Below are 25726 nucleotides of genomic sequence, written 5' to 3'. Positions count from 1 at the left end.
CGGGCGACAAAATAAAACCTAAATACCCCTAATGTACTTGCATAAACGTGTTTCAGCATATAGAGAAAATTTGCATATACGTGTTTCAGCATAGAGAAAGCACACTTTTAAAACCAAGCGACAAAACAAACAGACCTCTTTATTGGTTTAATATGTTGGTAATACACATTTTAAACAACAAAACAAATACAGGTAGGCCTATATTGCAGTTAGTGGAAGCATAGCATGGCAGAATTACTGAAAAAAGAAAATGCTTTATTTGCCATTTTTTTTATGAATTTCATCAGTAACTTGCAATATTTAATAAACGATCATGACTATTTAAATCAGTGGTCGGCAAACTGTGGGCCGCGGCCCAAATGTAGGCCGCAGAGCTATTTTTGGTGGGCCGCGAGTCACTTTTGAATAGCTTAGTGTTATCATGTGGTTGTGTGCCGCGTGATAGCCGTACATTCATTACACTATACTTAAAAGTTGGTGTGGCTAAGTGTTTTACATTGTCTCAGGCAGTGTTTTCGGCATCAAGGAGTCGTATAATATTTCACCTTTTCTTGGTGTCAACAGCCCAAACTGTATGAACTTAGTTAGACTCCCTGCAAAATGCAATTTCTACCAAAATAAATGTAGTTGAAAATAATTTTCTGTTCAACTTAATGTGGCGCGTATCATGAGTAACATTTATCCAAATTTTAAAACAAGACTAACGTAATGGATTTTTATTACGTTAGTCTTTTTTATTACGTAATGGACCTTTTACGCGTTTCGTGCGAACGTTTTACGTGATTGCGGGTGCCGCCATTCAGCTTTGTTATTGATATAGTGTTAATCTTTTATGCATTTAAGTACACGTCTTTGGTAAGAGATTCGCCAACTGAAAACAAATAGACGCAATTTTTAAGCGTTTTGCGAGATAAACTTGCTTTAGTTACATAATACCACACTGGTTGGTTCGAGAACAACATACACGTTTCTTAAATTACTTGAACTACGGCGTTACTTGTGACGTCAAATGAAGGGATTTTTATGTACTCAAGTTTTATACTTTAATCTATTCAGCCCAAAAGCGCGTGTTCTATAATTTCTTGCATCCTGTGACTCATAACTGGTACAGTCCAATTTCTGTTAAATGTTACAATAAATGCCGTTATTTTGAGCAATATTCGAATTCTTTTATGTGACTTATGCGTCACATATCCTTTTAATTGAAGTTTTGCCAATGTAAAACGAATCAACCTAAGTATGTTTTTTATATTTTTATTTTTTTATACACTCAATTCAACTGGACTTTAGCTTCATATTTGCGCAGGAGTGCGTTCAAGTAAAACAAGTATTTCTAACTTTGGGACGTCATTCTAATGCCCCCAAATTAACACGAATATCCTGGCACTGTTTGCGTGGTGGCTTTACGTAGTGGGCCTTAAAGAGCTCCGAAAAGTGTACTTTGGGCCGCGAAAAAAGTTTGCCGGCCACTGATTTAAATCATACTATTTGTGGTTACCTAGGGATTGCTAGGCTTTTATTAACAGCGTTTTAAGTAAACATAACCCGCAACACAACAGAGGCACAAATAAACATAGACTAAGAATAACATAAATAGCGAGTATGGTACGTCGCACAAAGTTACAACACTATTTAAAGTATTCATACTTCTTCATGCTAAATCAGTTGAAAAATCATTACTAGGCTACTATTTGATATAACACTTTTTTTAAATTATGTTTACAAAGTGTGCAACAACATGACTTTTTATTGAGCCTTCAATTGTTGCATTATATAAAATAGAGAAATCAGTAAAACTTAAAGGCTATAAGAAAACTTTCTCTCATAGAAAGAAACATTTATTTTCTGTCTGGGAGCACACGAGTTATATGGGCCGAAAATTTATTTTCGGGACATATCTTGTTTTTGCCGTTATTCTTTTTTGGTTTCCTATGGTTTCCTATGGTTTCCTATGGTTTCCTATGGTTTTCTATGGTTTTCTATGGTTTCCTATGGCATGTTTCAGACCGATTTTTGTCCGAAGCTTTGTAGAAAAAGTAGACATCGTAGAACCTTCAAATTTTCAGACATGGCGTAGAGTGGTATGTAGGTGCTTTGTAAAATTTTATGAGGCTGGACCCCCAGGGGCCTTTGCTTGGGGGGTAAAAACTTGAAACATTGCGTTTTAGCACTTTGTAGCTAACGGCTGCCATCTAGCAGCAGAAAAACTTTCATACAGAATTCGTTCATATTCGCTTGCTTTGTCCAGCTTGTAGAGTGACGAAGCGACTTACCGCCTGCTGCGCTTTATTGTCCCGCGCGTGAGACTTTCATTGTGCGAAGTGGCACGTCCTAAACTGGGCTCGTGCGACTTGCATTTTAAAACGAGGCTTCTCTTTAGTAAAATTACTTTATGCTGTTAAGAAACAACTTATTTTACCGCCGCAACATATCAACACCAGGCCTACACAACTTAAAATTGTGTGTTGATATGTTGGATTGGAGTAACATACTATACAGGTGCAAATAGTAAATATTCTCCAAATACGATTTTTCCAATATTCTCCAAATCGTATTTCATCGTATTGTCGCGGTAATACACAAAGAGGTAAGGCCGTGAATAAAGTTTCACCCACCGTACAATTAACGGAGGGAAGCATTGCGAGTAGAGATGTTCAAAGCAGAATATCGGCGACTCATTTATAATGCTTGCTTTAAATGCGGCGTCAGCATTTTTTGGGGCGACCAATTACTTTGCGATAAGCTTCGCCTAATAATCAAGTGTCAATAGGGTGTATTTACCGCCGCAAGTTTAAATGCGAAATCTTAAGGCAGTGTACGCCTCTCTGTTAGCACCTGTTGTGCATGTTGCTCCAACCAACATACCAACATCAGGCCTAAACAACTAGCAAAACTTTCGATTTAATAGTTTGCGTATTAGGCACATAATAGTGTGTTTCATATTGTTTGAAACTACAGATTTAAAGTTTGTTTTAACAGTGATTGCTCGGACCAAGCCATGGTAAAAATTACCGAGTAAAAGTTTGCAAAAGTATTGAAAACCATAGGCGTTAAACCATTTTAAGTCTTTAGGAGAATGATTATATTTGCTTTTGAAACACGTAAGCTGGTCAAAATTTAATAAAATGACCATACGCATTATCTACGTAAATTCTATTTATCAAATATATGTTTCGAACATTCCCCAAATTCTACGCCATGTTTGAACCCCTTTCGCATCAAAGGCATATTTTAAGTGGGGAAGTTTTCGGCCCATATCTGTTTTTGCTTGCAAAGTAAAAATTGAAAATAAACACTAAGTCCTTAAAATATACCCCCTGACAAAATATACAACAACCGCACCCCCGTCTAGTGTCTGGTTGTTTTTCCAATCAGTTTGCAATATAAAACGGTCACGACCGCGATATTTCTAGCTTGTTCCACGTCACAGTCAATTGATAGTTTACTGCTCTTTAGAACTAACAATTCGACGAAGTTTAGACGCGGCGCATATCTTTCGAAACAATGAGCCGCGTTGTTCAGTTTAATAAATGTTGTGTCGTAATATCACATGTTTGATTATGGATGACGTTAGACTGTTACACAAACACTATTTAAACATATTTGCATTTAAAAAACTTGTAAAATTTAAAGTTTTGTACTTTCGTTTTTGTAAAAGTTCTGAGATTTGTAAATTATACTCAACGAGCAATGTCAACTGAGTGAAGTGACTTTGTCTAGTTTCTTTTTATTTTACCCACTCGCTCGGCGTCTCGCTTACGAGAGAGCATGCAGTATGAGCGACGTTGCTCTGTCTGTCTCCTTAAAGATTGCCTGTCAGCGACCGAGCGGCGAACATATGCGCAATGTGTGGTGGTCGACCGACCGGCCGAGAAACTTTTTAAATTTAGATAGATGTGCAAAAACAAGCACTGTCAACCGTGGTTTTATTTTTTACTTAGTTTACATTTTAGAATCTGTGCCTCAAAATTTATCTTTGATTGCTGTTTATCAACAGAATGTCCCAGCTATCACACAGCTTTTTTCGACGTAAACGTTGTGGGAATGTGTTCAAACGAACATTAAGAAAACATGTCATGGCGTTGTTATCAAAAGCAATGCAAAACGTGGCACTAACGTCTAATTAAACGTTAGAACAAACCGCAATGCGACAAATTTTCAACGTCATTTGTAACGTAAAAACGACGTTGATTCCAGACGTCGAACCTAACATGTGTTACATCATAACGGATGTCACTGAACGTATTATGAACGTTATTTTTTAACGTTGCGACGAACCACAATGAAACTAATTTACAACGTCATACGTGACATGCAAAGAACGTCTATTACTGGCGTCAACACTAACATTTTTAGACCAGTTTAGGCGTCGTTTACACGTTAAACTAACGCTGTATTTTAACGTTGCGTAAAACTATAATGCAACCAGTTTAGAACGTCATACGTGAAGTAGAAATAACGTTGATTTTTGACATCAAAATTAACTTGTTTTAGACAAATTGTAACGTAATTTTAAACGTTTCATTAACGTTCTCTCATAACGTTGAGACAAACCAAATGCAACTAATTTTAAAACGTCATAAATGACGTACAAAAAACATTGTTTACTGACGTCAAAACTAACGTCTTTTCAGTCACTTTTGACGTCATTTTAAACGTTTTAAAATGGTATTTTTTAACGTTTTGGCGGACAACAAAGCAACCTGATTAAAACGTCATGTTGACGTACGAACAAGGTTAATTACTGACTTCGAAACTAAGTTGTTTTATGCCATTTTGGACGCCAGAGCTAACGTTTTGCATATACTGGTCTACTGAGAAGCCCTCAATAATTAAGCTTAAAAACATCGGGGTATAAATAAACGAGGTATAACTATTTAATATATATATAATATCATTCACAAAACACTTTAAAATTGTTTCCTACAGAATTACAGTCTAATAGGTATTAGTCTTGGAGACATTAGAGTCATCTTATGATCAAAAGGCTGCATGAGTGCATGTTGCATGGTCTTCCTTAAAGCCATGTGGACTCTCCACACAGCCAGCAAGATAAAATTACCCATTTTATTGTTTCACTACCGTACTTGACTTCTTCAACAATTTCTGGTTCAACAAAGGATCTCCAGATCACTTATTTAAATCATTCAATGTATAGTGTTGTATAAAATTTGTAAAGTATGTTGTTAACTTACCAGCCGCTGGATTAAAAGAACTGCCTATATGATCAGGCTGAAAATGTCAACCATCAAAAAGCATTAATTTAAACAGTAGAATTTATCAGTTATAAAAATACACAAACAATTATGACAAAGCTTTTAACAAGCACATTTTTTAAAACGGTTTTTCCTAAACTATATCTGTGTTTAATTGTGATGACTGTTATACTATAAACGTCTATAAGAGTATTAATAAACAATCAAGAAGTCTATTTGGTTTGTAAAATTTTTTCCAATTTTGCGTTTCCCTATTTGCTGTAAATCATTTATTGGCATAGAAAAGAAAACGAAGTAAGGATATTATTGGGTATTCTACTTGGAGCGTACTACTTGAAATAAAGTGCCCGGATTCCCATAAAGAACATTTAACATTAGAAAAATTCTCAATAACGTTAAAAGTGACAAAACAAAGACGTAATACATTCAATGTGTCTATTTCAGGATTAGTACTGAAATGTTGGCAAACTGGTTTGTAGGGTGTTATCAGTTGACATGTCAAATACAGTATGAAACTGGACTTAGTTATGGGTAACCAATGAACTACTGCGGAACAAACTACTGCGTTTTAAACCACATAAAAGTGCGCTTTTGTCCACTGCAAACTTTTTCCAGATTTAAAAAGAATGAGTTACAGGGTGTCAAGGTGTCACTCAATCGTTGACAGGGTGTCACGGTATCAGTGACAGGGTGTCACTGAATCGTTGACAGGGTGTCACAGAATCGGTGACAGGGTGCCACCAAATCGGTGACAGGGTGTCACGGAATCGTTGACAAGGTGTCACCAAATCGGTGACAGGGTGTCAACAAATATGTGACAGGATGTCACCGAATCCGTGACAGGGTGTCACGGAATTGGTGACAGGGTGTCACCTAATCGCTGACAGGTGTCATCAATTTGGTGACACTGACAGGGTGTCAATAAAAAGTCACGACCCCTCCTCCATACCTTAGTGCTCCTATGTTGCAACAATGAACCCAAATAAAACAAGGGCAAAAAATTCTGGGCGCTCGTCTAGAATCCTACCACAACGAACATTATTTTGGTTAGGGTGCCGGTTAGCGTTTGGGTTTGGGTGAGTCCAGTAATAGTGTTAAACAATATTACTTGACCTACCCACACCCAAACACTAACCGACACCCTAACCCACATATTATGCATTGCTTAATAATCATTTCAACGTTGTGGTAGGATTCTAGACCAGCGCCAAATTCTGCGGCCAGCATAATGTAATTTATGAAAAAAACTTGTGCTCAAATATGCAGCTGAAAGCCGGTCGCAGAAAGTAAAAAAAAATCCCTTTATTTGGTTCAATTGTTTTTCAATTTAGAAGGATAGATGGGGCATTACTTTTTGGTTAACTTGTACTACTCAGTGAAACATGCACACACATGTGTGTGTTAACAACTGTGATCTTCAAACCTCACTGCAGGCTATAGTTGTTTTCCTAGCCTGCCCTGCTTGCATCATTGTCAGCAGATTCGGTGAGTCTGCGATGGCTTTCCGTGGGACTATTAAATTGTACTATGTTAAACTTATGAGTCAAACCATGCAACATGTCATCGTATATGCATTGCATATTTTGGCTGAATCAATCTGTTTAAAATTCATAAAAATATCTTTGTATAGATGTTAAAAAAACAGTATTTATATAGTAAAATTAAACATATCTATTTATGTTGGGCATGGTGTGGAAAAAATTGTTATTATATTGTTGACCACATCAAAGGTTGCACAGGTGTGACGAGCATGATGTATGTTTTGCAGGCCTGCTCTGTAGAGCTGTGGATCACCTTCAAAACATAATGGCGATCGATAATAGACAAGATTACCAAAGCAGCCCAGAGAATAGCGATTTACAAAAGAACGTGCTGCAGGCTCAAAACATGTTGTGTATTAATTTTACCTTTTATATTCTGATTTTGATGTTTTGTGGACTTCCTAAAATTTCTAAAGCCGGTTAAAGTCTTGAAAATTGCGTCCCCTTGCAGTATTTGAAGAGAACATCTTGGGCTTTTAATATCATATTCACAAAAAACTTGATATTGGTACTTTAGCACTTCTTTGACTAATTTATTTTTTTAAAACAGCAAACAAGATTGATTATACTATCACAAAATGCCAAAAATGTATTTACAATTATATATATTTTATGTTTTTCGAGAATAGGTTTCATTTTTCTTTCCACTTTTGGTGTAAAGTTTGAAATGGGAATTGTCAAAGTAAACTATCGGACACTTAAATTTGAATCCTCCTAATTGTGCCTGAAAACACTTTAGCCTGTGTGACAGCGATATTTAATCGGATGACATGTTTAAAATATATAAAATATCTCGTATATATCTGCGTGACTGTGAAACATCTAATTGTTCGTCTTCGCAAACTAAAATTTTACATTTCGTTAAAACAGTAATATGCAGCCAAATTGCAATATTTTGTTATTTAAAATGGAACGACTAAATACCCAACAGCTAAGTACGTCAAACATATTTTACGTAACGAATACCTGTGACATATATATATTGATGGGGAACCACTCACTAACTGAAACTTTGAGTTGTAGCAGCGATTGTTAGCATTGGCTGATATTTAAGCAAATACATAATCCCGATACCATACTGCGTCTAACTTAAGTAAACTCTGGTTTGAAACTGAAAATTCGTTACTATTAAAACCAAAGCATTAAATGCGATATTTTGTGAACTCTACCTAAATTTTGGCGGTAACATATTTCAATATACCTAATTTGATTTTTATTTCCATGCAGGTAATTGCGCTTGAAGTTGTTTTACAATGCAACAAAGTGTGTAATGAAAAATTCCTTTTTTAAAGAAACAAATTCAATTCTTCGTCTTTTCAGATTAAATTACTATTTATACACAGTTTGCTACAATGCAACATATGATGTAACAAAAAGAGCAATTTTGGAACCACTCACAAACGTGAAACCTTAAAGCAAATGCGTAATTCCGGTGCCATAAAACCACCTGAATCAATGCGAAATTTTGCGAATTCTATCTGAATTTTGTGGGTTACAGACATCAAAACATAAAAGTATTAAGTTAGTATCATTAGAATTTTTATTAAGTCTAGAGGTGTCAACTGCTCAGCGTTGACGTGGTTTAGCCAAGTAACCGCACAGCGGCGCGTAAATAAATCTAATCATTTTGCCGCATACCGCATGCGGTAAGTGAAAGTTTTCTGTTTAGTTAATAAAAGTAGCAAACAGTTTTCACATGGATGTTTTTCACCCCTAAAAAAAGGTGAAGGCAGCGAACACAAATGTTATATTTTCACCATCTCTAGATTGCATGCCCGCGGAGAAGCGAGCGCACTTTGACGTCACCGTCCTTATGTTAGGCGACAATTTACTCCCTAACTCGAGCGCACGGTTTGATGGTGTCGATCCTTTCGGCGACGATGACTCTGCTCTGTTTGTCTCTTTAAGATTGCATGTCAGCGACCAAGACACAAACATGTGCACACACGTGGACAAACTTTCTTATTTATATAGTAAATACCTTGAAGTATTTGGGTCGCGAGACCTCTGCACTCAGAATTTTGGGCCGCATCAAAAAGTATTTGCGGACCCCTGCTCTGGAGTACCCTGGTATAGAACCACTGCACTACACAGTGGGTGTCAATGCTTTTTGCAGCTATTGATTTCGCATTAAAAAGGGGAAAAGTAAATACTAAAATGCTTAGATACTTAATAATTGCTTGGATTTAGGCAATTGGTTGCAAATAATGTCAAAGTGTATAATAATTTTAACAATTAAAACTATTGGGTAACTCATGATCTTTAACTAAATTTGTTCTTGTTATAGTTTTTCCGTCAAAGTGTATAATAATTTTAACAACTAAAACTATTGGGTAACTCATAATCTTTAACTAAACTTGTTCTTGTTATAGTTTTTCCACTTCAAATATTTCAAATAACAAAAAATAACATTAACATTTAGTTAAAATTATATGACTTATTATGTATACTTAAATTGCAATCGTATTAGTCTTATTTGCCCCTAGTTATTGACCTTGTTTTGTTGAATATATTTAATAACTCGTAATCATCATTAACAAAATTACAGGTCATGCTCTCTTAAAAATCTATTTTTGGTAGTTTTGACTAAATCTGTATAAACTTTCGCTTCATGGTAATCTTGTTTGGGATTTTGGTAGCATTATGTTTCGGTTCGCTTTAATTTTAAAATGTTTTTCATTGTGTTTTCCCTTGCTTCAGCTATTTAAACAAGCTTTTGTTTTCTTTCTACATGCCAATTTTTTTAATCATCTTAAATCCACCCCCCCCCCCCACATGGGGGGCATTTTAAGAATCTGTCGAGCCAAAGTGGCGCTTATACAAAAATGTTGGGAATCACTGATTTAAAGGATCACAATTTTTGTGGCAGGAAACCCAAATAATTTGGGTCAAAAGTGACCACAATAAGACTGGCAAGCTTCTACCAGCCTGCTTGCACACTACTTTTAGTGCCTAAAATAAATCTTCACAATTTCACAAGTAGAATAAAATTGCATGCTAAATGATTTATATTTGTATTGTATATTTTGTTGAAATACTAGTATCATCACAATGTCACCAGTCTGTATTTCATCAAAATCTTGAGCATCATCAAATTCTAAGGTGTGTAGGTGTGCATTATTGCTTTACACACCTGTGGTTCGGAATCCTACCACATTTTTTTTGTCAAATTTAAGTGCGCAATACACTTAGGTTTGCAAAGAAATTCCTTTAAAGAAGACTTGGGTGTGCACCCTGCCACAGAATGCAAACTGGTCAAGCCACACAACAATTTTAATGTTGGGTTATTTTTGAACACTTTATATTCTACCAAAATTAATTTGGCAAGCATTCAACTTACTTATTTCTGACGTTATTAAGTAATTACCTGTTTTTGTTCCCGCTTTACCTTTTTCAATAAAAAAATTCATGGTAATCATATGTGGTTAGTTACAAGTACCTTTAAGACAATTGTCCATTTTTTCAACATTTAAAACTCAATTCATGGCAAAAAAAACTTGCATTTGAATAGAAATACAAGTCATATCTGCTTGCATTTTCTAATTCAGAAAAGATAGTAGGAAACAATTAAAACTAAAACAGGTAAAAGAAAAGCACATTGTTTTCAATGAGTGGCCTACACAATTCGTTAATGTTAAGTTTCTGTATTTTTTTACTCTTTAGATTTTTTTATTTAACTGTCACTTGTTTATTGTAAACCTGTTTGGAATTAATTATATTTTAATCTGCAAATCTTCTTTTTTCTAAAGATTTAATTGTGCTTGTTCCACCACCCTGATTCATCAGTAGACTTTTTTCTTACGGGCAAAAAATAATTCTGTTATGAAATTTCCTCAAAGAAAAAAAACGCTTGTACCAAGTTATTGTACATAAAGTCGAAACGCTTGTACCAAGTTATTGATAAAGTCGCTATAGAATTTTCTGCTAACGATTTAAAGTGGCAGGATAAGCCAAACCTTGCAATAAGAAGAACACAAAATATATAAATGAAAACTGATCGATGCAAAATTCAATTCAAGGTAACATGTTTCTAGAACAGTATTAGCCACATAATGCACACAAATACAACATGGACCCAGGTTGGATTAGTTGCGAGTTAATTATTAACTTTTATCTTTTTCTAATAGTTTTTTAGTGCACAGTTTGTTTGATTTTTATCTGATTTAATGAACACTGTGGCTTAAAGACAATTTGGCTTGAGATGTCAACTATACAACGTGCATTAGAGGCTGGGCACATTGGATTATCTGCTACTCCAAATTTGGATCCAGAGGTATACAACATTTTGTTATTGCTTAGAAATCATTAGAATTTTTTCCGAATCAAAGAATCTGCCTGATTCCAAATGATGAAAAACAAACAATTGTGGTTGAACATTAATTATTAAGGATCATGCAGAGTACCACTTTTAGATTTAAATAAAAATCCTTTTTTTGCTGTTATATAATAAATATATAATTTACTTCTATGAGATCATCAGTATCTAAAAACACAACAAAATATCAAGCCACAATTACTCAAATCAACAAAAGAAACTCAAACCAATTTACTAGTCAAGTGGTCACTGGCCAAGCAACAATTGCTGCAACAATAAACATACCTCCAGTAAAAATGATGTCAAATGCTGATAACACAGATAAACCGCATTGAGAAATGAAATAAATCAAATGGCTAATAAAACACACTATTTAAAATGTGGTAAAATTATTTTTCTCTGTCTAAATAAGTAGCCCTATTTGGACAGTTTAAGTTTGAGGTCTGATCACTTTTTTCAGACCAACTGAAGGTATTAATGTATTAATCACCTTAATGCCGAAAAACACTGCCAAGCCATAATGTAAAACATACTATAAAAGGAAGAACATACAAGCGAGCACAAAACATTTTGCGTTTACATAGTTAAAGTTGGCAAACGTATAGTTTGACAGGCACTCTCAGGGCCACATTGGGCATGTGGGCCTGAACCACGCTTAGACAGTATGTTTCATAGCCACACCAACATACAGTGCAATGAATATAAGGCTATTACGCAGTCCAAAACTACAGAATAATATTAAACTATTTAAAAATAGCTCGCATCACATTAAAAATGACTCTGCGGCCCACAGTTTGCCAACCACTGATCGTGGAGAAGAAAATAGTTATTTTGCTGAGCATCTCAATTGTCTAGTAATATTTCTCAGAAAAGATTTTGCGCTGTAAAAATGACATATTAAAAGCTCACTAAATCATAATGGTTACAAATTGACTAATTATTAAAGCCAATTAAAAAAACTAGTCGAATTTGGCCAAGACCCTTCAATATAGCTCGTCTAATAATGGATAATCGCTCTATTTAACTTTTGGTTTATATCCCTTTTTCAAAATCAGAGTATTATTTGCTTGCTACATGTAGTTATAGGGGCCTTTTGTCTTTTTTTTAGCAAATTACTTTTTTTCAGCAAAACGACTCAAACAACAAATTGAAAAAAGGGAAATAATTTATAACTCGCCCGGCAGCACGAGGTGTTACAGAAAAATAAATCTTTATAACTTTGTCCAGGATGTGCTGGTATTTTCAAGTGCTGATTGGTAGACACTTGTCACAGTGGCGAGTGTAAATTTTAATTCAAGGCCTGCATGTGGAAATTTTTTTTACTATTTTGTATTGCATGCAAAAGCTCATTGACTCTCAAAATACCTCCATGGATCCCCGGTTGGGAACTACTCCTTTATACCACCTCTAGATTATAGGATTATTTTTATCGACATACGCTATAGATTTTGTGGGCCTCCAAATAAGACTATTTGCAAAGTTTTAAATGTTACTCCAGCGATTTAACACCGGACTAAAATACTTTAATTATGTGTTTAATGTTTTGATACTAATTTAACAGTATGGCAGAAAGCTGGCGACTTGGTGACTATGTCGGCCGAAGAATCAGACAGAAAACCGAAGAAATTGGTCCAAAAAAAAAATTGATTTTAATTTTTTTTTTGAAAGATCGACTTTCCAAACAAACGTGTGCTTGTTCTACACATATTCAATCAATATTTTTTTCAAATGCTGAATATGTAGGACCATTTGCACTAAAATTGACAGAAAATACTTCTTTTGGGCCATTCTGAAAAAAGTACGAAGCATGTTGTTTAGCATCAGGGAAAAGCCAGTGTTTGGCATATAGATGGGCCAAAAAATCGAAGAATTTACGCCGAAAATGCTTGTAACCAGCAGGCTGGCAAGATTCTGCCAGCCTAGTAATTTAATAGTTTATTCATTTGCAGAATTCAAGTGTGAAAACCGTGGTTCCAGTCAAGTATAGCGGTTATGTGATGAAAAAAAAGAAATGGCCTATGAAAGGTTGGCACAAGGTATGTGGACAATCATCATTTGCAAATTTTGGCTGCTTTGGAGATATGTTTGATAGTAATTAAAAAAAGTCTCTTGTAGTAGCCTGATTTTTTAACTTTGTTGTAAATCAATAATTCTAATTCCAGAAAAACATAAATGAATGTGACCTAGTGTATGTTCAAACGCAAAACGCCGTTTTTCGTTTCTTGTTTGGTCGACCGTAAATGCAGGAAATTCCACCTTTTTCTCGTTAAAAGTGTCGAGTTAGGGCTAGGCGGTGCTGATGTTTCTCCGGCTTGCAGCTGTCCCCGTTAATATCAGATGTTGGTGTAAGACAGGGGTCGGCACAGCCCGCCGCCGCTTTGACAAACTGTACACGAGTTCATTTCACATGTGCGTACACAAGTTCATTTCACAAGTGCAGAAAATAATCGAGCTTCTCGCGAATGATCTTTCTACAACCGATTTGTTTACGTTTTGATGGTGTTTTTTGCATTAGATTAGCGCTTATTTACCGTTGCGCCGTGGACAAACAAAATATTGGACATATATTTTTTAACATATTTTTTTGTGTGTTTATTTACGTCCAAGGCCCGAATGATTCACAGTTGTTCTAACATTTTAATAACTCAGTTCTTAGTTAACATTTCATGCGGCCAGCAAATACCTTTCTGAGTTTGGTTTTGGCCCTTGACTAGAAAAAGGTTGCCGAACCCTGGTGTAAGACGTTCTTGTATTTTAGCTGACTTGGCACACAGCTTGGTGCAGGCGCTAATCGAATTACACCCGGGAAAAACGATCTTCAGTTAGTATAGCAGGTGACGAGTAGGGATGCTCAAAGTAGAATATCGAATCCTTGGATTCGAAATCGCGATTAACATGTAATGTCTGGTGTAGAGTTCGCAATTTCCCTAAATGCGTTAAGTTGCAAAAGTAACATAGCGTTGCAAAACGTGCTGGCCGTCCACAAAATGCGCTATGGGGTTACTTAAGGTCAACTTTAGGCCAATATTCAGGGAAGTTATGCAGTTATGCACAACGTAATTGTCAAGAATTCGTTATTTCAATAATAACTTTGTATTCTTTGCAGTACATCATTTGACTGCATAACAGATCATGTTAGTCAATAAAAGAAGCAATAAGACTTAACAATGCTTTCAAAATCAGGACCGAATTGCTTAAGACTTCTGTATGCAGTGTTGCATTTTCTCACTATTGGCAAAAATATAAGTTTTGGACACAACCTGGACAGTTGACATATTACAGTTTACAGAACGGCTTCAGATGACAGTTGTTAAGAATGTTAAACATATGAGAGAGTTTTTTTATTATAATATACACATGTTAGAAAATTGTTTGGGCGATTTATTGCTGTGATTGTGGGCCCTGTAGGGTAGATTAAGATTAATCCCTTCCCCAAACAAAATCGAGGTTAAATAATTTAATAAAAATATACTAGGATTCGCTATTCTGGATTCGCTATTCTAGATTCGAAACCTATTATTCTAGAATACCTTGGGATTCTACTTTGAACATCCCTAGTGACGAGAGACGTGCTTGTAATTTAGTGTAGTCCCACTCATGGATGTACCAAAATCAATCACATATATTTCACGGTCTTGTTTTCGTTTTTCTTCTGAAGTTAAGGATTGCACACTAAGCAGTTTCGCAGCTGGCGCCTGGCAGGAGTGTGGACGACGCACTTGTTTGCTTTGCGTCTAAAGGTTCGCTTTTGCTCGACGTTAATTCGCTGTTTCTGATGATTTTTTTCATTAAATGACGTCTTTACAATCGCTATTTTATGACGTCATATCCGTCACTTTTTTTTTATAATGTCATATCCGTCACCCTTTTGTATTAACAAAATGCAAAAAACATATTAGAAAGTAACTTTACAAAGGCAACAGATTACATTTTTTACAGTCAAGATAAATGTGATAAATTATACCACGCTATGAGTTTAAATGCCACTTTCGCACAGGGTTTAAGATGTTACTTTCAATGTGGGAAAGTATAAGTTAATCAATATCATACACAATCAAGGCAAACAAAATAGGGACAGCCAACGCCTTTGCTTTACAATAGGTAACATGTTACAGATCACCTTGAAATGCTACAAAAATACATGTTTTTTTAGTTTAGTTATGCATATATTGGTTGAAGTGACTGCAAGAGTAAAAATACATGCAAAAGGATGACTTTTATAAACATGTATTTTAACTGATAAAACTTCTTCAATTTCAGAGATATTTCATCTTGGAAAATGGATTTCTCAAGTATGGAAAAACTCCCCAAAGTGTAAGAAATAGTTCTGTACTATGACTATGTTTATTGCCATGTTAAACTGTGTGAATGCAACATTGTCTATGTTTAGTTCCAATGTTATTTGATTTTCCTTGTTTTAGCGTATTGAGGAAGTTTTTAGGGCGTCATGTATACTATTATCAATGTCTTATAATATCTGATCAGCACCCATTTCTGATCTCAAGTTGTGGTGTCAGTATGGTAGTATAAGTGCCAATCCAATACCAAATTAACATAAAAATTTCAGTCATACTTTGCAATCCATCATGCCTTGAAAGGAACTTTATTAAAAAAATAGGTTAAAAACGGAACATAACTACAGTTTAGATCAGTGATTCTCAACCGCGGCTCTCATCTGTACATTCTGCGGCTCTCACTAACGGAGTGAAAAATTAGTTAGCAGTAGCAGAATTGCAACAAAGGAAGTAAAATCAATTAAAAGTGAATGAATTTGATCAGCAAGGATCCCGAGTATGAAGTACTAATGTTTTGTGGTTTGTGACATCATAATATAGTTAGTCTTGATGGACAAGCTATGGCAATAAGAAATAGCTGTTTCAACAGTGTTAATTAGTTAGCCTAGGCTAGCGTAATGTATTTTTGTTGTTTTCTTGTTTCTTTCTTAATGTTTTTTAATTATATGCCTACTGTTGTTTTTTATGCGGCTTCTTGCAAACTTTATAGGTTTGAAATGCGGCTCTGGCTCTAAAAAAGGTTAAGAATCACTGGTTTAGATGGCCAAAGCAATTTTTTACTTTTTTTTTTAAACCTGGTAAAAAAACTGTTACACATTTTAATGTTATCTATTTTGCTTGTTTAAGCATAGTAATTAGGGATGTTCAAATTGAATCCCAAGGTATTCTAGAATAATAGGTTTCGAATCTAGAATAACGAATCCAGAATAGCGAATCCTAGTATATTTTTATTAAATTATTTAACCTCGATTTTGTTTGGGGAAGGGATTAATCTTAATCTACCCTACAGGGCCCACAATCACAGCAATAAATCGCCAAACAATTTGCTAACATGTGTACATTATAATAAAAAAAATCTCAAAGTTACTATTGACATAACGAATACTTGACAATTACACTGTGCATAACTGCTTAACCTTGCTGAATACTGGCCTACAGTTGGCCTTAAGTAGCCCTATAGCGCATTTTGTGGACGTCCGGCACGTTTTACAATGTAATGATACTTTTGCAACATACGCATTTAGGGAAATTGCAAACTCCGTATCTGGCATTACAAGTTAGTCGCTCGCCCAATAACGCTTGATTGACACTTAATTATTAGACGAACGTTATCGCAAGACGCAAAGTAATTGGTCGCCCGAAAAAACGGTTACACTGCACTACCAGGTTACATTTAAAGCAAGCACTATAAATTGGTCACTGCAGTGACAGGCCAACTTAGCACACACGTTTGTCCAATTAGGCGCAACAATCGTCGACAAATCATTAAATTATCTCGGTTCCAATTACCTGAAATAAAAGGCAAAATTGGATTCTATATTCTACTCTGAACATCCCTAATAGTAATGACATCATTTGGAATCAAATCGGATTACTTAATTAAAAAATCACAGTTTTGGTCTTTAAATATGTATAAATATAAGATATGCGTAACAGCCTATTCAAATTAATTTTTTTTTGACTTAAATTTAATACTGATAAATTCACTTCAATTCCAGAACTTAACTCCTTATACTTTTTCATGTTTGTTATTGCTTAGTGCAGTTCTTAACGTTTTTTGGTTCTCAACCTTTTTTTTTGTGACCCATTTTCGTTGCACAAAAATTCTGTGGCCCCAAAAATTTTTATGAAAGAACAAACTATAAAAAAGGTTTAGCACAAAAAATAGTGGAGCATAAATCAAAACAGATTATTATTTATTCAGCCATACATTAGTGAGATACTTGCTTCTGAACAATAGATTTATGTTTCATTTAAATTCCAGGAGCAATATGCGCGGGAGAGCATGAGAGGCGTCGCAATAATCTTAATTAATTTTCCCAGACCTAAAAATTAGTCTCTTTATTTGGAGAATAGCGCTCGCTTGAGATGTGATTTCGCTTGGACTTAGTCAAGCGTAGCGCGGTGTAACCGCCTAATGGTCGAGGTAATTATTGCGCGTGGTGCAGCGGTTTTAGCAGTAGTATTTTTACCTTTTAAACGGGTTACGCATTTTTTTAAAGTGATAACTTTTATTAGAAACAAAGTTGGCCTTCATGTATTTCCTGCTCATATTGACATAAATTTAACCTACTCCTTCAGTTGACCTAACACACAACTCTGCTTTTTTGGGGTATATTGTAATTTGCATTGTACACTGTTTTACCAAAAAAAGAGCTTAAAAGTTTTATCTTCGGAAAGTCTCAACCTTTTAAGCCAGGGGTGTCCAACAAGCGGCACGCGTGCCAAATGTGGCACGCGACCTAATAAAAAATGGCATGCAAGCCCTGCCCAAAAAATACTAAAATTGTTATTTAGCCATTAGCCAATTGCCAAAAAAGCTCAATATCAGACAATTGTTAGAAAATACTGAGCCAATTTCCAGTGTTTGTTCACAATGTAAAACAATCGCGGCAATCAGACAACCAACAATTATATGGGCCGAAAATTTATTTTCGGGACATATCTTGTTTTTGCCGTTATTATATGGGCCGAAAATTTATTTTCGGGACATATCTTGTTTTTGCCGTTATTATATGGGCCGAAAATTTATTTTCGGGACATATCTTGTTTTTGCCGCTATTCTTTTTTGGTTTCCTATGGTTTGTTTCAGACCGAGTTTTGTCCGAAGCTTTATAGAAAAAGTAGACATCGTAGAACCTTCAAATTTTCAGACATGGCGTAGAGTGGTATGAAGGTGCTTTGTAAAAGTTTATGAGGCTGCACTCCCAGGGGCCTTTGCTTGGGGGGTAAAAACCTGAAATATTGCGTTTTAGCACTTTGTAGCTAACGACAGCCATCTAGCAGCAGAAAAACTTTCATACAGAAATCGTTCATATTCGCTTGCTTTGTCCAGCTCGCGTCGCGACGAGGCGGCTACTGGCATCCCTGCTGCGCCCTATTGTCCCGCGCGTGCAACATTTGTGTTGGAAGTGGCTTGCCTAGTAAAACTATGCACATGCGACTTGCCTTTCATAAAGAGGCCTCTCTAAGTAAAAAAAACTATTGCTCTTACAACACAAAATATTTTACCACCGCAAATTTAAATGCGAATCCTACAGGCAGTGTACACATCTCTGTTAGCACATGTTGTAATTGTTGCACCATTCAAACATATCAACACCAGGTCTAAGCAAATATAATTATACAAGGGCCGCAACAACAAAAAGCTTAAGTTTAACGCATTCTTAACGACGACGTTACAAAGCTACGTCATAACATGGCGTCATAAATAAATAAATCTTGCGTTTATTGGATTTAAATTGGCAAAACTTTCAATATAAAACGTGGCTTATTAGGCACATAAACGTGTTTGCATATTGCTCAAAACTACAGATTTAAACTCTGTTTCAACAGTGATTGCTCAGACCAAGGCATGGTAAAAATTTACACAGTAAAAGTTGGAAAAAGTATAGCAAACCATAGACGTTAAATCATTTAGAGAGAATGAAAATATTGACTTTTTAAACATGCTAGCTGACCGAAATGTAATAACATGGCCGTAAGCATTATCTACGTAAATTTTTATTGATCAAATGTATGTTTCGATCATTTGCCAAAATCTACGCCATATTTGAACCCCCTTCGCTTCAAAGCCATAAGTTATTATATTATTATACACAACTCATAATTGTGTGTAGATATGTTGGATTGGAGTAACATACAGAACAGGTGCAAATAGCAAATATTCTCCAAATACGATGTTTCCAATATTCTCCAAAACGTATTTCATCGTATTGTCGCGGTAATACACAAAGAGGTAAGGCCGTGAATAAAGTTTCACCCACCGTACAATTAACGGAGGGAAGCATTTCGAGTAGGGATGTTCAAGGCAGAATATCGGCGACACATTTATAATGCTTGCTTTAAATGCGACGTCAGCATTTTTTGGGGCGACCAATTACTTCGCGATAAGCTTCGCGTAATAATTAAGTGTCAATAGGGTTTATTTACCGCCGCAAGTTTAAATGCGAAATCTTAAGGCAGTCTACGCCTCTCTGTTAGCACCTGTTGTGCATCTTGCTCCAACCAGCATACCAACATCAGACCTAAACTTATCTAGCAAAACTTTCGATTTAATAGTTTGCGTATTAGGCACGTAATAGTGTTTTTCATATTGTTTGAAACGACAGATTTAAAGCCTGTTTTAACAGTGATTGCTCGGACCAAGCTATGGTAAAAAATTACCTAGTGAAAGTTTGCAAAAGTATAGCAAACCATAGGCGTTAAACCATTTTTAGTCTTTAAGAGAATGATAATATTTGATTTTCAAACACGTAAGCTGGTCAAAATTTAATAAAATAGCCATATGCATTATCTAAGTAAATTCTATTTATCAAATATATGTTTCGATCATTCCCCAAATTCTACGCCATATTTGAACCCCTTTCGCATCAAAGGCATATTTTAAGTGGGGAAGTTTTCGGCCCATATCTGTTTTTGCTTGCAGAAACAAGTTAAGGAAAAAACAAAATATATAATATAAAGTACACAATACAAAATATTAAAAAAAAAATTAAAAAAAAAAAATTAAAATAAAGTAAAAATTGAAAATAAACACTAAGCCCTGAAAATATATCCCCTGACAAAATATACAACAACCGCACCCCCGTCTAGTTCTTTTTTGGTTTCCTATGGTTTCCTATGGTTTGTTTCAGACCGACTTTTGTCCGAAGCTTTATAGAAAAAGTAGACATCGTAGAACCTTCAAATTTTCAGACATGGCGTAGAGTGGTATGTAGGTGCTTTGTAAAAGTTTATGAGGCTGCACTCCCAGGTGCCTTTGCTTGGGGGGTAAAAACCTGAAATATTGCGTTTTAGCACTTTGTAGCTAACGACAGCCATCTAGCAGCAGAAAAACTTTCATACAGAATTCGTTCATATTCGCTTGCTTTGTCCAGCTCGCGTCGCGACGAGGCGGCTGCTGGCATCCCTGCTGCGCCCTATTGTCCCGCGCGTGCAACATTTGTGTTGGAAGTGGCTTGCCTAGTAAAACTATGCACATGCGACTTGCCTTTCATAAAGAGCCCTCTCTAAGTAAAAAAACCTATTGCTCTTGCAACACAAAATATTTTACCACCGTAAATTTAAATGCGAATCCTACAGGCAGTGTACACATCTCTGTTAGCACATGTTGTAATTGTTGCACCATTCAAACATATCAACACCAGGTCTAAGCAAATATAATTATACAAGGGCCGCAACAACAAAAAGCTTAAGTTTAACGCATTCTTAACGACGACGTTACAAAGCTACGTCATAACATGGCGTCATAAATAAATAAATCTTGCGTTTATTGGATTTAAATTGGCAAAACTTTCAATATAAAACGTGGCTTATTAGGCACATAAACGTGTTTGCATATTGCTCAAAACTACAGATTTAAACTCTGTTTCAACAGTGATTGCTCAGACCAAGGCATGGTAAAAATTTACACAGTAAAAGTTGGAAAAAGTATAGCAAACCATAGACGTTAAATCATTTAGAGAGAATGAAAATATTGACTTTTTAAACATGCTAGCTGACCACAATGTACGTAAATTTTTATTGATCAAATGTATGTTTGGATCATTTGCCAAAATCTACGCCATATTTGAACCCCCTTCGCTTCAAAGCCATAAGTTATTATATTATTATACACAACTTATAATTGTGTGTAGATATGTTGAATTGGAGTAACATACAGAACAGGTGCAAATAGCAAATATTCTCCAAATACGATGTTTCCAATATTCTCCAAATCGTATTTCATCGTATTGTCGCGGTAATACACAAAGAGGTAAGGCCGTGAATAAAGTTTCACCCACCGTACAATTAACGGATGGAAGCATTTCGAGTAGGGATGTTCAAGGCAGAATATCGGCGACACATTTATAATGCTTGCTTTAAATGCGGCGTCAGCATTTTTTGGGGCGACCAATTACTTCGCGATAAGCTTCGCCTAATAATTAAGTGTCAATAGGGTGTATTTACCGCCGCAAGTTTAAATGCGAAATCTTAAGGCAGTCTACGCCTCTCTGTTAGCACCTGTTGTGCATCTTGCTCCAACCAGCATACCAACATCAGGCCTAAACTTATCTAGCAAAACTTTCGATTTAATAGTTTGCGTATTAGGCACGTAATAGTGTTTTTCATATTGTTTGAAACGACAGATTTAAAGCCTGTTTTAACAGTGATTGCTCGGACCAAACTATGGTAAAAATTTACCGAGTAAAAGTTTGCAAAAGTATAGCAAACCATAGGCGTTAAACCATTTTAAGTCTTTAGGAGAATGATAATATTTGATTTTCAAACACGTAAGCTGGTCAAAATTTAATAAAATAGCCATATGCATTATCTAAGTAAATTCTATTTATCAAATATATGTTTCGATCATTTCCCAAAATCTACGCCATATTTGAATCCCTTTCGCATCAAAGGCATAAGTTAAGTGGGGAATTTTTCGGCCCATATCTGTTTTTGCTTGCAGAAACAAGTTAAGGAAAATGAAAAACAAAATATATAATATAAAATACACAATACAAAATATTAAAAAATAAAAAGTATTAAATAAAAACAAAAATGAAAATAAAAATAAAAATAAAACATAAAAAATGAAAAATAAAAAGATTAAAAATAAAAAAAAAATCAAAACAAAACTAAATAAAAAAAAATAAATAATAAAAATAAAAACATTAAAAAATAAAAATTTTGAAAAATAAAAGAAATAATTAAGTCAATCAAAAATATTAAAAAAAAAAAATTGAAAAAAAAAAATTAAAAATTAAAAAAAAATAACACTAAACCTTGAAAGTATACCCCCTGACAAAATGAACAACAACCGCACCCCCGTCTAGTTCTTTTTTGGTTTCCTATGGTTTCCTATGGTATGTTTCAGACCGAGTTTTGTCCGAAGCTTTATAGAAAAAGTAGACATCGTAGAACTTTCAAATTTTCAGACATGGCGTAGAGTGGTATGTAGGTGCTTTGTAAAAGTTTATGAGGCTGCACCCCCAGGGGCCTTTGCTTGGGGGGTAAAAACCTGAAATATTGCGTTTTAGCACTTTGTAGCTAACGACAGCCATCTAGCAGCAGAAAAACTTTCATACAGAATTCGTTCATATTAGCTAACTTTGTCCAGCTTGTGAAGTGACGAAGCGACTCACCGCCTGCTGGGCTTTATTGTCCCGCGCGTGAGACTTTCATTGTGTGAAGTGGCACGTCCTAAACTGGGCTTGTGCGACTTGCATTTTAAAACGAGGCTTCTCTTTAGTAAAATTACTTAATGCTGTTAAGAAACAACTTATTTTACCGCCGCAAATTTAAATGCGAAATCAACACCAGGCCTACACAACTTAAAATTGTGTGTTGATATGTTGGATTGAAGTAACATACTATACAGGTGCAAATAGCAAATATTCTCCAAATACGATTTTTCCAATATTCTCCAAATCGCATTTCATCGTATTGTCGCGGTAATATTACAAAGAGGTAAGGCCGTGAATAAAGTTTCACCCAACGTACAATTAACGGAGGGAAGCATTGCGAGTAGAGATGTTCAATAAAGCAGAATATCGGCGAATCATTTATAATGCTTGCTTTCAATGCGGCGTTAGTTTTTTTTCGGGCGACCAATTACTTCGCGATAATCTTCGCCTAATAATTAAGTGTCAATAGGGTGTATTTACTGCCGCAAGTTTAAATGCGAAATCTTAAGGCAGTCTACGCCTCTCTGTTAGCACCTGTCGTGCATCTTGCTCCAACCAGCATACTACCAACATCAGGCCTAAACATCTAGCAAAACTTTCGATTTAATAGTTTGCGTATTGAGAACATATTAGTGTGTTTCATATTGTTTAAAACTACAGATTTAAAGCCTGTTTTAACAGTGATTGCTCGGCCCAAGCCATGGTAAAAAATTACCGAGTAAAAGTTTGCAAAAGTATACAAACCATAGGCGTTAAACCATTTTTAGTCTTTAAGAGAATAATAATATTTGCTTTTCAAACACGAAAGCTGGTCAAAATTTAATAAAATGACCATACGCATTATCTACGTAAATTCTATTTATCAAATATATGTTTCGATCATTCCCCAAATTCTACGCAATATTTCAATCCCTTTCGCATCAAAGGCATAAGTTAAGTGGGGAGTTTTTCGGCCCATATCTGTTTTTGCTTGCAGAAACAAGTTAAGGAAAATGAAAAACAAAATATATAATATAAAATACAAAATACAAAATATTAAAAAATAAAAAGTATTAAATAAAAAACAAAAAATTAAAATACAAATAAAAATAAAACATAAAAAATGAAAAATAAAAAATAAAAAAATTAGAAATCAAAAAAAAAAAATCAAAAAAACAACTAAATCAAAAAAATAAAAAATAAAAATATTAAAAAATAAAAATATTGAAAAATACAAATAAATAATTAAGTCAACTAAAAATATTAAAAAAAGAAAATTGAAAAAAAAAATAAAATTAATAAAAAATAACACTAAACCTTGAAAGTATACCCCCTGACAAAATAAACAACAACCGCACCCCCGTCTAGTTCTTTTTTGCTTTCCTATGGTATGTTTCAGACCGAGTTTTGTCCGAAGCTTTATAGAAAAAGTAGACATCGTAGAACCTTCAAATTTTCAGACATGGCGTAGAGTGGTATGTAGGTGCTTTGTAAAAGTTTATGAGGCTGCACTCCCAGGGGCCTTTGCTTGGGGGGTAAAAACCTGAAATATTGCGTTTTAGCATTTTGTAGCTAACGACAGCCATCTAGCAGCAGAAAAACTTTCATACAGAATTCGTTCATATTCGCTTGTTTTGTCCAGCTCGCGTCGCGACGAGGCGGCTGCTGGCATCCCTGCTGCGCCCTATTGTCCCGTGCGTGCAACATTTGTGTTGGAAGTGGCTTGCCTAGTAAAACTATGCACATGCGACTTGCCTTTCATAAAGAGGCCTCTCTAAGTAAAAAAACCTATTGCTCTTACAACACAAAATATTTTACCACCGCAAATTTAAATGCGAATCCTACAGGCAGTGTACACATCTCTGTTAGCACATGTTGTAATTGTTGCACCATTCAAACATATCAACACCAGGTCTAAGCAAATATAATTATACAAGGGCCGCAACAACAAAAAGCTTAAGTTTAACGCATTCTTAACGACGACGTTACAAAGCTACGTCATAACATGGCGTCATAAATAAATAAATCTTGCGTTTATTGGATTTAAATTGGCAAAACTTTCAATATAAAACGTGGCTTATTAGGCACATGAACGTGTTTGCATATTGCTCAAAACTACAGATTTAAACTCTGTTTCAACAGTGATTGCTCAGACCAAGGCATGGTAAAAATTTACACAGTAAAAGTTGGAAAAAGTATAGCAAACCATAGACGTTAAATCATTTAGAGAGAATGAAAATACTGACTTTTTAAACATGCTATCTGACCAAAATGTAATAACATGGCCGTAAGCATTATCTACGTAAATTTTTATTGATCAAATGTATGTTTCGATCATTTGCCAAAATCTACGCCATATTTGAACCCCCTTCGCTTCAAAGCCATAAGTTATTATATTATTATACACAACTTATAATTGTGTGTAGATATGTTGGATTGGAGTAACATACAGAACAGGTGCAAATAGCAAATATTCTCCAAATACGATTTTTCCAATATTCTCCAAATCGCATTTCATCGTATTGTCGCGGTAATATTACAAAGAGGTAAGGCCGTGAATAAAGTTTCACCCAACGTACAATTAACGGAGGGAAGCATTGCGAGTAGAGATGTTCAATAAAGCAGAATATCGGCGAATCATTTATAATGCTTGCTTTCAATGCGGCGTTAGTTTTTTTTCGGGCCACCAATCACTTCGCGATAATCTTCGCCTAATAATTAAGTGTCAATAGGGTGTATTTACCGCCGCAAGTTTAAATGCGAAATCTTAAGGCAGTCTACGCCTCTCTGTTAGCACCTGTCGTGCATCTTGCTCCAACCAGCATACTACCAACATCAGGCCTAAACATCTAGCAAAACTTTCGATTTAATAGTTTGCGTATTGAGAACATATTAGTGTGTTTCATATTGTTTAAAACTACAGATTTAAAGCCTGTTTTAACAGTGATTGCTCGGCCCAAGCCATGGTAAAAAATTACCGAGTAAAAGTTTGCAA

At 35.2% G+C, this 25726-nt stretch overlaps 1 protein-coding gene across 1 annotated transcript in view; it reads left to right on the top strand.

Annotated features, from left to right (window-relative positions):
• Positions 1–6462: 6462 nt before the first annotated feature.
• Positions 6463–25726, top strand: part of LOC146132999 (oxysterol-binding protein-related protein 6-like) — a 65806-nt gene continuing 46542 nt past the window's right edge. Inside the window, exons 1-4 of the mRNA XM_083397538.1 lie at positions 6463–6701; positions 6985–11030; positions 13022–13108; positions 15333–15386. Coding sequence (XP_083253664.1) covers positions 10959–11030; positions 13022–13108; positions 15333–15386 — 213 coding nt within the window. The 5' untranslated portion in view covers positions 6463–6701; positions 6985–10958. The remainder of the gene's footprint in view (positions 6702–6984; positions 11031–13021; positions 13109–15332; positions 15387–25726) is intronic.

This window comes from Ascidiella aspersa, chromosome 9 (genome assembly GCF_963924565.1).
Source record: "Ascidiella aspersa chromosome 9, kaAscAspe10.2, whole genome shotgun sequence".
Lineage (NCBI taxonomy): Eukaryota > Metazoa > Chordata > Ascidiacea > Phlebobranchia > Ascidiidae > Ascidiella > Ascidiella aspersa.
The sequence above is the reverse complement of the archived record's forward strand: the minus strand, read 5'-3'. Positions and strand labels throughout refer to the sequence as shown.